The sequence below is a fragment of the Musa acuminata genome, chromosome BXJ2-7 (genome assembly GCF_036884655.1).
Source record: "Musa acuminata AAA Group cultivar baxijiao chromosome BXJ2-7, Cavendish_Baxijiao_AAA, whole genome shotgun sequence".
NCBI lineage: Eukaryota > Viridiplantae > Streptophyta > Magnoliopsida > Zingiberales > Musaceae > Musa > Musa acuminata.
Window position 1 is genome coordinate 30417695 of NC_088344.1, and position 18867 is coordinate 30436561.

Genomic DNA, 18867 nt, shown 5'->3' on the forward strand with positions numbered 1-18867 from the left:
ACTAATAAAACATTATTCAATTAAGAAAAAAATAATAATGGTTCCACATCTTTTTACCACTCCCACCATGATCAAGAGCGTTTTCTGGCCTCATAATCACTCTTATACACCCTAGCAACACCTTTATTTATTAAAGAAATTAGCTTTCTTTCCTTTTTTTTCTTTATTTGCTTTGGTCATCCAATAATGAACAACCCTAGCGCTTAAGCCTTTTTGTCAAATAAAAAATATATATACACATTTTACTTGCTTTTCAGTATTAAAATTGCTAAGATAAATCTTCAGTATGAAACATAAAGTTTAATCAAGGCCTTCAACACCTTGTGTGCCCCATGTATACATACATATCGTTATAATATCTTCATAATTCCTCAGTCAAACTTGTTTCGTTCTCTATTCTATATGGTTCACATTTAGCAACAACTAACTTTCAGATTTGTAAGCTGAATAAGTCTAAATCAAATACATCATTCTTTTCAATAAAACAATACACTACAAGCAGACAGTTCCTGGATGATCAATATCTGGTTACAATAAACAGAAACAAGCAGTCAGATCAAGAACTAAAGTTAAAAACCAAATTACTAGGCCAGGAAACTCAAACAGCACAATATTCCTGCCAAAATGTCAACAACATTGCATGAATGGAAATCGCTACCATTACAAATACATGAAAGAAGAAATCTAAGTCAGTTCAATTCGATGACATGGTAAAGACAATATCAAAAGTGGTATACCTCAAGAAGCAACATGGAGCTTCATGACATCCTTCAAAATCCAGAAGATAAGATCGCTGACATGCAAAATTTTACCAGGTAAGCTTTCATGAATGACTCACTTGAGACAGATTATCCAAAATATGATAGCGTATGGCTACAGACACAAGTAAAAAAGACCAAACAAAGCAAAAGACACCTTTTTCTAACCAGGAAAATGAATCTCAGGAACCATTTTACCAAATAAAATTAATGTGAAAACTGAATCTGCTGCAAGGTAGCAAATTTCTACTATTAGAGGGAAAAATATAAAGATCAATTATGCATAGATGACATCATACACAGGACTGAACAGAGAACACAGGGTTTGATAACATTAACATTAATATTAACAGAGAACAAATGACTGAACGAGCTTAAACAATAACATTGGTTATCAAATTCTGGCAGTTTAATATAACTGTTATTCATGTCCTCCACAGTATCAACAGAGGTTCTTGACACTGACACATATGACTATAGATCTTTATAAATAGCAACTCAAAGACTCGAGTTCCTTTTTGATACCATTGTACAGATTCTGATTCATATTCACAAATCATTCTATTTGAAAGATCAAGATTTTCTCAAATAGTTAGACACTAATAGCAACTTGCATATCTAATGTTCCCTGTTCCAAGATCTTGAACTCATGCTAAAAGAACGGGACAACCACGGTGGAATTGGCGGTGTGCCAATAGTATTCATGACCAGCGCTCCACCCGACGTGTTGTCGTATTGTTTCCTGCAACCAGGGCAACGCCCATCGGCCTCGAGGATCCTCTTGTGGCAGAAGAGGCAGAGACGGAAACCGCACGAACAGGGGAAGAAGCTCGAGTCCGTGGAATCCAAGTCCTCATAACAGATAGGGCACGGGCACGGGCGCGGGCACGGAAATGAAAGGATGCCCTTCTGTTGGGAAGCCCAGCCGTGCCGTTGTGTGTTAGATGGGAAGCTCCACTGCTTCGAGATACTAGGAAGGCTCCGGGGCCGAGACGCATCGTCCGGCCTCCAAGCTCTGGAGGTGCTCCGGATGGGCTCCCGCTTAGTGGTGCCCCCATCACGAGGAGGCTCATTTGGCATGCCAGCAGAAGCAGCAGGCTGAACAGCCGCCGGCACTACAGGATCCGGGTCGTGGTTGTCGCAATCATTGGCTTCTGACAAGGCATCGGCAACCGCCTCCCAATCATCAAGGACCCCGCTTTCGCCCCTTGCCTGACCCGCTGCCTCCTCGTCGTCATCGCTGACACTTGGTGAGCTGGACTCCATGCTGCTTCCGCTGCTTATACTCGTTCTGTTACCCCGGGAAACGTGGGGATTTGGGAAGTCCGAATCACCGCTCCCATGCGTGGTCGCATCTTCTTCTCTGATCCTCGTCTTCGCGTCGTTCTCATCAGCCCGAGGCCGCGGCGAATGGTCGACAGGAGAAGAGGCGGCCGTGCTCAAAATCTTGCAATCATCCTTGCTCCTGACTGATCCCAACACCAGAAGAAGAAGAAGAATCAAAGGAGTGATCTAAACAAAAGGGAAAAAATGTATGCGGGAACCAAACCTTGAGAAAGCCACTGCTCGCGGCGCACATCAAGCTTGCACTGCTTCAACTTCGCCGAGCGATTCGTCTGAAACGCAAACCATTAAGCGGGCGATCAGAACAATTTCAACAAACTATTCCCTGTATTTTATTCGGAAGAAGTGATCTGAATCTATTCTCACCCTCTTTTTCTTGGCGGCGTCGCGCGAGATCAAGGCAGGAACGGAAGCACCGTTAGCCATCGCGCCGTAGCCCATGGTATTAGCCGCCCGTTTCCCTCTTCTTCCCTTTTATAAAGAAAACCCTAAGATGGCGAAAAGGAAAGATTTTTGCCCCCACAGAGTTCTCCCCCTCCCCCGATTTCAGCGAGGGCCGAAGCACACATCCATTGCGTCAGATTACTAAAAAGACCCTCGCGATGCAATCTAATTACCCAATCAGACATCGTAATGGGAAGGAAGTCCAACTTTAGTCACCTCGAATAGTCCCTTGGCGAAAAGTCATTTCATTTTCCAACTTAATTATGGAAAATTTCGACGCTTAAAGTGATGTGATGTGAGGAGAACAAGAAAATAATAATATTAATATGATAAGAAAGACTCCCTCCATCAAATAATCTTTTGATTATTTATATAAGCAAAAATAAATATCTTACCTTATTTGAAGAATAAATGTTACATATTCGTTTTACCAAATAATCTTTTTTTTTGTACTTAATAGTCTATTAAATTAGTTTCTGTAAAATATTTAAAATATTATAAAAATAGGAAAAATGCTTCCTAAATTAATAAATATTTTATTTAAACGATATCAAAGCTCTAATGAGGGATCCAAATGGGAGAAGATTATTGGTGAATTCATCTCTTAAAAATATGAGGGAATTCATTCGACTAATTCGTTCATTAGTGTCGCCGTCAAATATGATGCATAACTTGTCTTGTACGAGACTGTTTGCTGTCGGAGGCCATCACCGTAAATTCCAGAAGCATCTAGACTTGGGTGAAGGAGACCACGTGGTACAAATTGACTGGATAAGGCTACATAAAGCGCACGATTGGACTGGATCCTACGGAATTGGCCAATGCAGCTCTTAAAGCAGATCCAACGATGCACACGTCGCATCTTTGTTTCGTTGACTTCGACGTGGTCAGCAACTGCTTGTTGCTGTCATCGCCACCACCATCCAATATTAATTCAATATAATTGTTTTAACAAATTACTTACAGATTTTATATAATATTTTAACTTATTTAATATTTATTAAAAACATGTTTATATTTGATTGACACAATTTTTCTTGAATTAATAAATTTTAGTTTTACTATAGCATTTCGAAATAAAACAACTAAGTTTTATTTAGTTGAGGTAATTAATCTATCTGGAAACAATTAAATTAGCATCTGTCTATAGGCGATTTGAGGTTAATATTATTTATCCTATGCCTAATTTTGAGAATATATTGATGCAAGCTCATGTCCTATTTTTCTTTTATTTTCTTTTCTTAGAAAACAAACTTCTATTATTTGTTCTCTTCCAAGCTGGCTTGTCTCACCTTCAGATACTATGAGTTGAGTCCAGACATCTCCAGGCTGTCCCAACAGTATGTGCTGGAAAGGGAAAGCATCATCTATTGGATTATTCCCCTCACCAACCATGTAGTCATTCCTGCCTCATTTTCCATCATGCACAGAGAGAGAAAGGAGAAGAACGACAACACAGACATATACTAAGCTAGAACGAATGAATGGTGGATCGATATGTCAATTGAATCTTCTTTTTTATACAGGAATTTAATGAGCAAATAACAAAAATTGAATCGAAGGAAGGAAGGAATGTGATGAGAGATTCAAATCAATCTTTGAACCCCGTGAACCGACCTAATGAGCCGATGCATCGTTTCTATGTGTCCGTTCTCATCTGTACATCGTCACCGCCGGCGGTGGCGAGCTGCCTTCGCCGCCGCTCTTAATGGAATTTAAGGGAACAAAGAATCCGAATGTGATAAGACGCTACCAGACGAAGAAAGGTAGGAGGAGGTTCATGTGGTGGCGATGGAGGAGGTACCGGAGGATGGCCGGACGTAGAGGTCGTATGGCTTCCAGAGTTGGTCGACCGGGCAGGGGTTACCGGCGTCTAGGCGATCCCATGGCTTCCCCTTTCCGCTCCAGTGCATCAGGCTGACTGGGCCGGGATGGAGCTTCCGGCACTCTCCGGTGAGGTTGTCGCCGCCGAGACCGTGCTGGTTCCACCGGTGCTCCAAACCCTCCACCTCCCCGGCGAAAACCAGCAGGAAGGGCGGCAGCGAGCCCAGCTCGTAGATCCGACGCTCCCGCTGCACCTCCATCCACCGCTCGATCCGGCGGCGGTACCCTCCGGCCCGCCACCGGCGGAGGTCCATCACCATCACGCCGGTGTTGAAGTAGCAGGGCCGGTGACGCCGCCCGGCGAAGGCCTGCGCGCCGCCTTCCGCCCAAAAGGAGGGCGCGAAGTAGCGGGTGAAGTTGGCGTGGCAGTATTCCGGAGCGGCGACGACGGCGGCGGCGGAGTCGAGGCGGGCGGCGGCGTCGTCCCAGAGACGGCGAACGTCATCGACGACGATGACGTCAGAGTCAAGGTAGACGACGCGCTGGACGCAGGAGTCGATCAGGTCCGCGAGGTAGGCGCGGACATAGTTGAGCGGGTTCTGGAGGGCCACGCGGACGGAGGAGGAGATGAGGCCACTGACCAGCTCCGCCCGGAAGGGGTACACCTCGAATCGGAGGGCCGGGAAGACGGAGAGAACGGTGGAGCCAAGAAGGCGGGAAAGGTCATCGCCGCCGACGCGGCCGCCGGCGGGAGCGAAGAAATGGAAAAAGAGGGTGTCGGGGCAGGAGCTGTGCTTGAGGATGGAGTGGACGGCGGCGACGGAGCCGCGAAGGTACTGGGCGTCGAGGGTCATGGCGATGTGGACATGCGAGGGGTCGCAGGCGGCGGCGCGGCCGGCGCCAGCGGAAATCGACGGGCATCGGACGCCGTTGCGGAAGTGCGGGGCCTCAGCGAACCGAGGGGCATCGCCGGTGGCCGCGAGGAGGGAGGAAAAGAAGGCGTCGGTGGGGGATGCGAGAAAGAAGAAGAAGAGAAGGAAGGGCGAGAGGGGGAGAGAGGAGGGCATGGTTTCCTTGTTGGACTGGAGTCATCGTCGTCGTCATCGTTCTTTATAGGCCAAACTGGCTGTAAAACAAAAGAAGGACTAGAGAAAGGGGGGGGTGACGCGGTGTCATTTACGTTCCCCATCGTCGCGTTGCTTTTGTCCGGGTTTGACGACGCCAAAGCGTGTTCCGTTTCTACTACGACCTTTCGCTCGTGCAATAAAATTAACGTAGTCACGCGGTCGTTGTAGCTGTGGGGGGGAGCGGCTTCGAGGAAGGAAAGGTCGTGGGGTCCACGCGTGCAAGATGTAACAGCTCGGGTTCGAATCGTGAGGAAACTGCGGGGGCCAGCTGCTCCGCCACGTAGTCGTTACGATTCGGACCGCGAAAGATGGACGTCGATGATCGCAACCATGCACAGCGTATCAAAGCTTCGTGTGTAAATTTGTTACGCTATTTTGCGCGATGTAAAATTGAAATACCGATTCAAAATCCAAACGAAAAGTGGGCCCCCGTCAACAACAACGTGTCATAAGCCTCAGAAGAGTCCAATCATTACGTCTGAAACCGAAAAGTAGTTCGACGTGTGCGCCAACTTTGGCGACGCCGAGTTCAGATCGTGGACGGCTTACTTGTTGGGGGTGGGTGACGCACGTGGTGCGTCGATGTCGGATCTTATTGTATGTTTTGTATATTGAGGAATTTTATCATAATTATTATTTTTATTATCTGATAATTATATTTATAATATATTTTATCTAATTAAATAATAAAGAGCATCTCAAGAAGAACGTCGACTTGCAAACGGCAGCATCGCTACGTTCAACTTTCCAACATCTTCCAGAAGCGTAAAGGAGAGAAGGCTTTTGTCTCAAGGAACCAATTTGGTCCCTGTCCTTACACTTGTCCAACAAATCAAAAAGATACTTTTCTTCGTCGACAATCTCGATGACTTTAATATGAGCTATGATGTCTCGTATGATCACTAAAATGGCTTATATTAATTACTGGAAAATAACCACCAAATACAGAATCACCTTAATGACAAAAGTGAACACCATGCAATTTTTATAGACCAAATTACATACGAATTTACCCCTAAAATTAATAATTCTCATATCGCTCCTCTATATTTTATTTTATCATATAAGCCTGTAAACTAAATACTTATGAAAAACAATTAAAAATATAAAATATCAAAAACCTTCCTAATATTTTTAGAATATAAGCAATCTTTTTAAAAATAATACATATTAGATTTTCAACTCTAACTTGTAATTTTACATCTACTGAAATAAGATTGGCATTAAAGACAACTAATCGGAGATATTGGAAATTAAATAGCGATATATCTTGTCAGTAATTCCTTCTTCTTGCTCAGTAGACTCGTCAATTTCATCCAACATATAAGGGGGTCAAGACGAATCCAATTCTGAAAATAAAATACATGTAAAAGCACCAGTTGAAGGGCTGACCTGATTATTAAATCTTCTATACTAAAATTGTAGGCACTGAATTACTATGTAAAAAATAAGTTAGTTCAGCAACTCATGATCCACTATGAACCGATAGGCTTGCCATTCAATTTGGGGAATGGATCTTGTTTGCTGAGGACAACAACTTTGCTTTTGTGGGCAATGTAACCCTTGATAAGATTCTTATAGATAAGAATGGCGACTATACACTCCACCTACAAATTACAAAGTAGGGCATTAGATCAGCAAGGAAAGGCGTTATGATAAATATCAAATGGAACATGAAAAGGACAGTTGAGGAGTACCTCATCGATGTCCATGTCCAATTCAAGCCATTTCAAGGCTTTCACTATGATTTCCAACTTTACTTGATGTGCTTTACTAGGATCCTTCTGTTTTTGAAGTACATAACTGTGGAAGAGCAATTGCTATTGAGACTTGATACGGTCATGAAACCATAAGTTTATATGGAGTATCAGGGCGAACTTACATTTTCTTTATCAGTCTTTGATACACCAGGAGCTCCAGCTTCTCCAAAACAAGGTAAACACCTGATCTTAAGAATCTGATGGTCCAGAAAAATTAAAAGTGAGAATTCCATTACCAAGAGTTTTTCCGAAAGAATAAGTATGAAACACACCTGTCCTCGTGCTCCCGAAGAGCTTGCCTGAGTAGTCTTAGATCTCCCTTTTTAATTGCATTAACAACTTCACCATACTGCAAAAAGTACAAAGATCAATCAAGGAAAGTGATACTTCTGAAATTCCAACACATACAAAACCATTGATTTATAAGGAACTAAAAGAGCATTTCAACACCAAAACCATTGTGTCATTCTAAGAATTCTCATGATCCCACAGCTGACTATGTGAGAAGATTTAGTCTCTGTAGAATCACAATTCCTGTTAATAATATAAATGAATTTTTCACCATATAGCCAGTTCGATCTGTACTCCTGTGAGTAACTGTGCGTGAACCATTCATACTAATAATATATCAAATAAATCAACTACAAGTGAATGCACTCTTCTAAATGCACTGCTTTCCAAAACAAACTATAACATGTAGAACAACCATAGCTCTCTATACGAGCAAATAGCATAATTACATGTAGTTCCTTTGTGATACCTGATCAGTTTGATTGAACTTAACTAGACCTAAATCTTAATTCGATTGATTGATAAGCAATCAAATCACAAACTAATCTCTCTCTCTCTCTAAGTATTTACTGGTCTGACAGGGACCAACACATGGCCTGAGCAATTTCACTTGGTTCAATACAAAACGGAGGAACATTTTAATTTTAATTTTTTAAAATATATGGGCATCTTTCAACAGCTGTTGACCTGCACATGGACCATGTGAATTAGCCAAACTCGAAGTAGAGAACTTTTATTTTTTAAAATATGGGTGCTGAAAACAGCAGCAGACACCTACACAACTGCCGATAGTAGTTTCCCTCTTCTCTTGCTTTTTTGTCACCTTGACCACAGCCTCTGCCTCCTCTGTCATTACCTTGGTATTCGTATCCTCCCCTCACCCTCCCTGCTATTGTCTCCTCGTGTCACCATCGCTGTCTCGTCCGATCCGATATGTGTCGTCATCTCCTCATCCTCATCATCGTCATCTTCCTCTTTCAGTTCTTCTTTCTATTTGGTCCAAGCAGCATCAACCCATACTTAGTATCAGTCCCATGTCGCTAATAGTACAGTACTGGTCTGACCACCGATAGAAATTGACATCGAACCAAGATCTTAAACCTTGATGATGTGTTTCAGTTATTACTTGGAACTTGGAATAAGTGATCTGTTGTCTTGAATAGGAAACTTTAAAAATATCTTTCTGTAATTTAACAAAAAAAATTTAGTGTTATGTCAATATCAAAATTTATGTATTTTATGAATTGCTTATATATTATTAAAATATGTGTCCTTAGCTTGTTATTATTGATTCTTTTGGAATAATAGAATGATGCACATTTTTATTTCTTGTGCTAGAAGTTACTTTGTAAGATTTATTTAGGTGTTTAATCTTATTTCTTGTATGTTTATATTGAAATGTGAGTTGGTGTTTTACTATGTAATGATTGATGTGTATGTCTGACAAGTTGTTAACTGCTTATGGTGCATGTTCAAGAAATAGTTTGATGTAGAATTTCAATTAAATTCTTGATAGTTTCTTTTACAATTGGTTCTTATTTCATTGAAGATTCAAAGGACAATAAATTTTCAGACAAATGAATGGTTTTTTTACCATAATGGCTGTTGGCAATTTTCACGATTATGAAGGTCATGTAGTATAATTGTAGTTCATGGGCATGAAAATGCTTTAGATTGCTAGAACCGTTGTGTCCTAATGCTCAGTTACCATGGTCATATCTAAAATAAAGAGTAGAGCCAACTAAGGGAGAAAGAACACATCAAACTTTCAAACTTTTAAAGTCTTCTTTAGGCATAAGCAATTTGACAATGAAGAAACAGTATGAGATGTTAAAGAATTGTACCTCAATCAGATTGTACTTCTCTATAAGCCACTGTTTAGGCAAGATACCAATTGAAAGCTTCACAGGAATGAGATATTTCAGAATCATCCTATTTAAGAGTAAATTCCACAAATTAGTATACAATGACATACAGTTTGGTTCCTCAAATATTTTGTGAAATACTCATGACTTAGCATCCTATTCATGACAGTGCCAGAAAGAATAAAATTTGTCAAAAAATCCTGTTATAAGAATATAGACCTGACCTTAGAAATTTATTTATGTATTATCGAAATTGCTCATGCGTTAACATTTTCATGCGGCAAGTAGAAGGTATGAGAGGAATATATAATATAATATGCTTAATCATACCTTTTGTTAGCCTCTTTCCTAGGACTGCAATGCATCAAGGCATATGTCAGTTTTTGATCAGCCTGCTCCATCACAAAAGTTAGAAAGAATTGTGTCAAGCGACATTCACAGAAAAGCATATGAACATATAGATTTGAAGAGATAGCATTTTCCTATAACATTCTCATTTGCATATAACAACTTGGCTGCATATGTAATACAATTAAATCACCAGGACCATGATGCATTCGCAAGCGAACCCTACCATGCCTCTGCACTTGCAAGTGATCAATTTGGCTATGCTAGAATGATCATGACAGACTGATAATATCAATCTTCCATTCTGGCATATGCTTTTGCATTTTCTTTCATGGCATGTAGTGACAGACACATTAGGAGTTAGGTTTCCATTGTCAGGACAAAAAAAATTAGGAAAATATTATTGCTGAATGATGTATTGTAGGTGAACAATGTTATTATAATCATGGCATATCAAGCAAGGGTTAAAACAAGTGACATCTCAATTTTAAATGTCTATTTTAAATACACAACATAAAAAACAATAAAGATATTAAAAACTCACATCGAAATGTATAAAAAAATTTAATTTCCAAGAAGTACTTACAACAAGAAAGTTTTCATTGTATACTTCCAAACGGCCTGTATAATACATGTAAGTGACCTGTGCAAGGTTGACATTACATGTGGACTGAGTTAGGAAGTGAACAATAAACTGAAGCAAATGCAAAAATAGAGAGAATTTCTCTACAGAAGTCAAGCATGTCAACCTTGTCTTTGACTGGAAATTCCTCAAAATCAAATATTCGAGCAGTTTCAATACTTCTAATGACACTACGGCAAAGATGCACTGTACCAAGCTGCAAAAAGTAACGCTCATTTAACAGGATCATAAAACATTATACTTGGGAAATGGCACTAATACCAGAAGAAAGAAAGGCTAGCATCTGGACTAGGGATCATCCAAATTCAGCAATGCAACAACCTTGAAATATACTTTGAACAGTTGGCAAGCCACGTACAAGGCTCCAGCACGTTTGGGACCTTTCCCCTACAAAATGTTATTCCCAGAACATTAAATTTTATGTTGAAACTTAAAAACAAAAATAGATAAATGACATGCAGCCCATTAGTACTAAAAGATAAACTTCTGCCATCTGTTCCATATATTTAAATCTGGCAAAAACAATCAGCCTCAACACTAGCAAAAACTTAAGCAAGCAAATCTTTTTTATTTTTAAGCAAGCAGATCTTGCAGTGTACTAAATTCCAATTATTGTAGTGAAGATATGCAAATATTCATTTCCAATCAATTTTCAAATTATTTAAGCAATAATGAAATGAACTGTTGGCCAAGGTGTAGAACTTTTATTAAGTCTGACAAATGGACATCTTGTTTTTACAGGGTAATTCAATTAGACTCGATGGTAAGTGGTAGATGAGCCGGGTGCATACATCATAAGATAGTTCAATCCATATTTGGTGCAGGCTCTTTCCCTGGTACAAGAGGACAACTAAGGAAGCATCATCTGGTGTACCAGTATTGTGCCCACGGTAGCCTCCTACAAGCAATAACTGCTGAAAGCATCTAAGTAGCAAGCAATATATGAAGGTTGACACTCGCCCCATGCTGGAAGGTCAAGGAAGTTCACTTGATGAAAGGAGAACCAGCGATTAAAGCCGGTGAGTGGCAAACTGTAACTAATGGTCCTGAGTGGCAAATCTCCTTATAGCAAATTTCCTTATTGGGTAAGTTTTGAAAGGCATGAAACTTGGGCACTTTGAGAGGGATTAGATGAGCCTCAACAACCACAAACCAGAACATTATCATTAAAGCTGATTCTTCAAATTTAGTTCAGAATATCAGGAATAAAATGTTCCTTGAAAAGCTAGAGAACAATCTGAAGGACTTCCTCTTGTTTCCTTGATAAAATCCAGAAGGTGGCTGAAGAGTGCGCGGATTTGGTTAGCTAGTGTGGATTGAAATGAGGGTTATCCTACTACGCTTTCTACCCATCTACAGTTGGACATACCTGGACCTTATTGCAATCATGCTAGTTGATGAATAAATTCTGCTTTATATCCATTTGAAGAACATGAACCATCGGAAGAACCGATAGCTAACATTCACACAATATAATTTGTTAGATTTTTTAGCTTGGAGAAAATGTATTAAGGATCTCCAAGACCTTTTTCGGTTTTAAAAGCCTTTTTTCTGCACAGCCAAACGTCTTTGTTGATTCTCTACCACTACAATCAAAACATATGCATACACTAGGCTCCCTTGGCACTCTTTAACAAGGGTATGACATTTTAATGACAATGATATTCTAGCATTCAAGCATAAGGTATAGGCTATGGAGTTAATGAAAATTCTCTTCTAGATGCAATGGAGACTATGTCCATATGTACAACCTAAAGCATACATGTGGGCTAAGTTCATAAAACAATAAGCAAGAAATTAATTACTATGATATAATAGCCTTACAGATTAAAAAGGCAATCTGGTGAGTTAATGTAAAGAAAAAGCTATGAAGGTTCTCTTAGGTCTTATTTGATTTCAAGAGACTTCTGGTATTCTTGCAATCAAGTAATGTTTGATTTGCAAAAGTAGGGTTATAAGGCATAATAACCATACAAGAATGATATCAATATCTTACTGAAGGAAATTAAGCTAGTCATACATGCAAATCACACTCTTCTCTATAGACAAATAACCTACAAAGGTTAAGAAGTGGAAACTTGTCCCAGAATATCTTCAAGAGGATAGTTCAAGAAAAAAGAATGATGACTATCGTTGATAAGCAGACACCGTGTTGTGAAAATATAGTGCTACCAGATCTTAGAAGTAAAGAGGAAACGTACAGCCAGGGCGCCGAAGACTCTCATCAGGAACGAGCCAGCTCCCTGCAGCTTCTCAGGATTCTTCCCACTCGAAGCCAGCTCTCTATCAGCCTACAAGAATACAAGAATAAAAAGAAAAAGGTGAACAAGGTCCAAATTCCAGAAAATACCCAGTAAAGAAATCGTCAAGACCATGCCCTTCCATATCTGGACATACCTTCTCTGCAAGCAATCGAATCTCTAGCGCCAGAGTGTACAAGGCTTCCATTGCCCACGGAGTCTCCCAATTCCGAAACTCCTGCAAGAACGCACTGAAAAATCCCCAATGTCAAACAGTCATGAACGAGAACAAAGTCGGGATCTTTGAGACGAAGAGACAGAAGAAAAAGACGAAGTAGTACTTTGCGGACTTCTCAAGAACGACATAAGCATCCGCGAATCTGCCGAGTCGGTAGCTCTGGATGCATCGGAGAAGGGGGGAGAGGATTTCCGCGAGCTGGGAGGATCTCTCCAACTGGCCCACCAACCGATTGGAATCCTGCGCAAGAATCACAAATCGATGAACCGAGTGAGAGGAAGAGAGGAAGCGAGGAGGGCGACAACTGTGGAGGGTGTGGTGGAGGACCTGGAAGACGTTGAGGGCATCGGCGAGGGATTGGAGGGAAGCCGAGTTGGATGAGACGGCGAGAAGAGGGGAGAGGACGGCGGCGTCCTGGGAGGAGACGGCATCAGAGAAGCGGGAGAGGTAGTCGGTGATGCGTCGGTGGGCCTCACCCATGCTCAGGTACGCCATGACCTCAATTACTTGTGCTTGCGCCCCTTATTATCACCGAGAGAGCGGTGGCGACTGCGGTGGTGCCGGTGAGACTGTTGTTTTGATTGGGGGTGCAGCCGTAGAGAGAGAGAGAGAGAGAGGCTAATAGAGCTGTGACAACTGTTATAATGGAAACAGGAAATCGGAAACCGATATGGAATATATATCGGTCGCTTATTTGAATTCCGACTTACACTAAATAATTGTTTGATGTAAAAAGTATATAAAATAAAAGAACGATTTCCTAGAAAATATTCATATTTTAAATTATTTTATGTATATATATATATATCCAAAGATATTTATGTTTTTTTAAAATTAGAGTTTTTATCTACGATGTTAATGAATTCATTGAAAATAATTTCAAATTTTGAGTTATTTTTCCCAACTTTGAAAATTGCCCAAATAATCCCTTGTGAATTTGATCTTCATTTGGGCCTTCGTCGTAAAGACGAGAAATCAAGTTTTTTATATAATTTTTTATATAATACCCCTTGTGAGTTTAAAAATTATCCATCTCCTTATCCTTTTTTTCTGATTATATATATATATATATATATATATATATATATATATATATATAGTTTTAAATTCTTATTTTTCAAAGGTTTAGGGTTGCTACTATTTTTCATTGTCTCATTTTTCATAGTAGCTCCTTTGGTTTCTCTTCTTTTAATGAGTTTTGAAATAGTAAGGATTCATGAGAGAGGTTTATAGATCATATATTTACATTGTCGATTAACATATTTTTTAAGTTTCTTGGATACTAGTTTAATAATTATATTATCAAAATCATGTTCCAAGACAAATTTCATGAACTTTTTAAATATGTCAAAATATATATATATATATATATATATATATATATATATATATATATATATATATATATATCATAGTTTTTGCACTGAGACTATTGAGATTCATATAGCTTGATTGTTCTTATGGGATATCATCCATACATGTATCAAATATTTCATAAGTTTCTTATTGCAGAATGAAAAACAAACTTAATATTTAATTATCTAAAAAAATATAATTAGAGTGGCTCATTAAAAAAATAAACCTAAGTGAGTGATCCCTCGGTCATATATTAGCAATTGATACCTCAACAATTGGTACCTCAGCATCTAATACCTTAACATCTGATACCTCATCAAGTGGTGAATTATATAAATTTAATTATACTTCGACAAACGATTTAACTCTTTAATAATCTACAAATAATAAAAAATGATCGTTAAGATAATTTTACTTTATCATGTGATATTATTGACATAATTTTATTAAAATTTTTTGATGTAATGTAGGAATAGAGCATCTCTATAATCATGAGTCGTGCTCACAAAATCAACCCTATCAAAGATCAAATACATAATCAAATCATGTTATACCAAAAATAGGATACAGTAATTGCAAACTAGATGCCTCTAAGTAACTTAGCTGTAATATGGGTAAGTAGCCTTTTAAATAGTAGATAGTTGGATACTTCTTTTGCTTGAATCTATGTATTCTCTCTCCCACTATTATAACTCTCTCGTATATAAATAAATGAATGCTACTGCCCAATTATACTTATCCAAAAATTTTATATTGTCAATGATTGATACTAATGACCATTACCGGTTGCATTGACAAAAAAAAATATACATACAAATATATATAGCATATACATCCGACAAAAATTGATCACCGATTCCACATGATTAGTCCTTAAATATATATATATATATATACAAATATTATATATATACAAATATATATATATATACAAATATATATATATATATATGCAATGTTATTAGAAACCTTTTTAAATCCTTATTGATTAGTGTTTTTAAAAAATACTTTCATATAAGATACTCATTTATTCTACATCAACTAACATATTTTTGTTGAATGGATTTTGATAATGAAATCAATTAATGAGTTTACGATCTAATTTACATTTTAAGTGACGTAACACTAACTTCAATCAGAAAAGATAAATCGATTAAACTAGAAGGAATCGGACGTTAAGATGTTGGGTCGGAGTGGCAACTAAATTTACGAGGACTATTGAGTGTCGATCGAGAATCATTCACTCTCGGTGTCATAAGAGGAATATCTCATATGTTCTTATTTAGATAAATTTTTGGCTAAAGTCATTCGGATTGAGAGAAAAAGAGTTCTCTGGGAGAATCCGATTAGAGCAAGACTTAAGTAGAAACCATATGGGTCTGACAGCATTACGCCCGGTATACGGTCTCTAGGATATTAGATAGATGAGGAACTATAAGTACATGGTAACTAAGGACAAACGAGTCCAACGGATTGAATTCTCTTGTATCGTCTAGAGACTATGGTATAGTGGCCTAGTACATTTGCAATCGATAAGTAGAGTGAATTATTATGGAGATAATAATTCACAAAGGAGTTCTGACAAGTATGATTCACGACCAACTCGATATTAGGCCTAGAGGGTTACATACATATGGTAGACATTACGATGAGTAAATGTTCAAATATGAGATATCCATCGAAGCCTCTACCTTATTAGATATCTAATAAGCCCTTGAATTATTAGATTTTATGGATGAGATCTAATAAGAGCTAATGAGAGATTATTAGATGGAGATTCATTAATCTAAAAGGCTTGGGTAACTGGATGGAGATCTAATACTCAATAGGACAGGATCCATTAGGGTAAAGTTGATAGAGAATCTCTATAAGAAGGGAACAAATGGTTTATAGGCTAGAGTCTTTTTGGGTTGTCTCTCCTCTTCTCCTCCCCTTCACCTCCTCAGATAGCAGGCTTTGAGTTTTGAAAAGTATCGTCGTAGTTATGCTATGTGGATCATCGCTAGAGAGGATGACGCTTGACCTCCTTCACCCTCTCCTAGAGATCTGTAGAGGTTCAGGGATATACGATCTCCCTAGGTAATACAATCTTTAATATACGTAGTTTTTTATTTTATGAATTTTACACACTAATCTTTACATGACGACGAACGCATCTTTAGAAAATTAGAGATTTTATTTTTATGTTCTTTCACTACATATATGATGTCGCCCCTAAGATTTTCCAACAATTACAAGCGGTGGTATCGTCGAGACTTGAGAAACCTAGGATAAGATCTTTTTTTACCCTATTTTTGAAGTCATTTGAGGTCTATAAATACCTCAACTATTCTTGCATGTAAAGGCATGGATTTAAGCAAAAAACGGAGAAAGAATACTTGAGAAAAAATTGTAATCTCTCTAGATTAGTGAGTCTCTTCCTCCTAAAGTTAAAAGATTTCTAAGAGAGAAATGAAATATAAAAGAGAGGTGTAAAGGTTCTCTCTTGAACCTATAAAAAGGAAAAAAGAGTTGTAAAGGTAGTTGATCTTCGTCCGTTGAAAGAAGATCAATGGTAGAAACTGATGGCCACGAGTGAAAAGGAATTAGGAGTGAATGTAAGTCACGATGATCAAACCACTATAAACTCGGTGTGTAATTTTCTTTTTGCTTTTCATTAATTCACCTCCCGATTTCGATCCTAACAATTTCAACTCCATTTACTAGAAATTTATTATTATCAAACAATATCTAGATATCTAGGAAATAATCAAATAAAATATTTCTTATAATATCTAAATAACATTGCCTCGGTGATAATTGTTGAATCACGAATTTTAATGATGAAACCAATTAATAAGTTTTATGATTTAATCTACGTTTTGAGTGACGTAGAATACTTCGATCAGGATGAGACAATTAAAGCAGGAAGAATCATGTTGGGCCGGGGGAAAACATGTCAGAAGATTAGAAGTCGAGCCAGTGGATCAGTCGACGTATCAACAGAAGGCTTTGGGGCATGGATTCGGGCATCGGGCCAAGAAGAGTGGATATTGCGCCATGGATATCGGAGTTGCAGAGTCAATTGGCCAATTGGGCAATAGGCCGCAAGAGAGGACAATGCGCCGAAGAATTGGATGAAGCGTCGAGGGACCAATGACATGCCGGACAACATGATTAATGGTTATTATTAATTGTCTAGATCGAAGTATGTTTTTATATGTGTAGGATTAACTACGATAGCAAGGCATAAAGCAAAATGAAGTCCCGAAGTCAAGGACACGATTTTGTTGAGAGTTCAAGAGTTCGTCGAAAGTCTAGAAGTTCGTCGGAAGTTCTACAGGAACCAGCCGAGAAGTCTAGGAGCTTGCCAAAGAAGCTCATCGGAACTCTTCAAGAAGATCGTCATGAAGTCTAGGAGCTTGTCAAGAGTCCACTGGAACAATACCGAGAGATCGTCGGAAGTTCGTTGGCTCGTTGGAAGAAACTAGACTTATGGACTTGTTTAACTTAGAATATATCTTAGGAATCGTAGTTAGCATATAATTGGGATTGTAATTTAGCCAACCCAATTATGGGCCCATGTAAGGATTGTGTTGGGCTCAATGAAAAGCCCAAACAGTGACCCAAGAGATGACACCATCGTGGCACAGTCTTTGAGACTGTGTTAGGCAATGGTACCGCCAGTCTGGGCGATGGTACCACCCCTAGCAGGGTGTCAGGCAGTGGTACCACCAGTATGGGCGGTGGTACCACCCAATGCAGTGTTAATGTCAGATTGACATAGGCGGTGGTACCGCCCATACCAAGGAAACTTGAGATGAGATGTTTTTAGGCTCCAAGTTTGAATTAACTTGAGCCCTATAAATACCATTCTCATCCCTGGTTAACAAACACAAGTATTGAGAGTAAAAAAGGAAGGAAACGCTGCTACAATCTTGTGTAAACTCCTCTCGAAGTTCTAAGTGTTAGAATAATTTGAGAGAGGAGTAAGTGGTGGTGTAAGGGTTATCTCTTAAACCCGGTAAAAGGAGAATCGAGTTGTAAGAAGGAGGTTGTTCTTCGCCTATTAAAGGAAGATCAATAATGGATGTCGATAGCCTCGACGGAAGAGGAATCGGTGAAGTGGATGTAGGTCACGACGACCAAATCACTCTAAAATCTGGTTTGCATTTACTTCTTACTATTTATCTTTATTACAAACTGAATTCCTCCTTCACTACATTTCCGTATAATTTCAAGTTAACATCTATACGAAACTGGTTTTATTGCAACGAAGTCTTTAAACTGACGTTATTTTATCGCTGCACTAATTCACCCCCACCCACCCCCCACCACCCACCCACCCACTCCCCCCCCCCCCCCCCCCCCCCCCCCCTTTTAGTGTCGGACCCGTTTCTAACAGTTGGTATCAGAGTATCGTTTTCTCATTTGGTTTAACACTTAAAGATAAATGACTCTTTTCGGCTTTCAAGAGGGTCATTCTCTCATTCATCCTCCCATTTTCAATGGGATGGACTACACATATTGGAAAACTCGAATAAGAGTTTTCTTACTCTCTTTGGATTTGAATTTATGGAACATTATTGAATCCAGTTTTAAAAGGTCTTCTCTTCCAATGAAAGATTGGAATGATTTGGAGAAGAAGAT

General features: G+C 39.1%; 3 protein-coding genes across 3 annotated transcripts; all 3 read right to left on the reverse strand.

Moving 5' to 3' along the window:
* Positions 1-1064: 1064 nt before the first annotated feature.
* On the reverse strand, positions 1065-2661 carry LOC103992169 (uncharacterized). Its single transcript, XM_009411775.3, has 3 exons — positions 2469-2661; positions 2308-2374; positions 1065-2227 (listed from the first exon to the last, which is right to left on the reverse strand). The coding sequence occupies exons 1-3, from the start codon at positions 2541-2543 to the stop codon at positions 1377-1379; spliced, it is 993 nt and encodes a 330-aa protein (XP_009410050.2). The 5' UTR covers positions 2544-2661; the 3' UTR covers positions 1065-1376.
* A 1357-nt stretch (positions 2662-4018) lies between these two features.
* Positions 4019-5475, reverse strand: LOC135617540 (probable galacturonosyltransferase-like 6). The gene has a single exon (XM_065117880.1). It carries the CDS (start codon positions 5435-5437, stop codon positions 4325-4327), a length of 1113 nt encoding a protein of 370 aa, XP_064973952.1. The 5' UTR covers positions 5438-5475; the 3' UTR covers positions 4019-4324.
* Positions 5476-6741: 1266 nt separating this feature from the next.
* On the reverse strand, positions 6742-13496 carry LOC135617541 (enhanced ethylene response protein 5-like). Its single transcript, XM_065117881.1, has 13 exons — positions 13210-13496; positions 12986-13122; positions 12802-12895; positions 12606-12695; positions 10726-10791; positions 10511-10600; positions 10348-10404; positions 9744-9805; positions 9393-9480; positions 7530-7606; positions 7380-7454; positions 7195-7300; positions 6742-7104 (listed from the first exon to the last, which is right to left on the reverse strand). Exons 1-13 carry the CDS (start codon positions 13375-13377, stop codon positions 6973-6975), a joined length of 1242 nt encoding a protein of 413 aa, XP_064973953.1. The 5' UTR covers positions 13378-13496; the 3' UTR covers positions 6742-6972.
* Positions 13497-18867: the final 5371 nt, after the last annotated feature.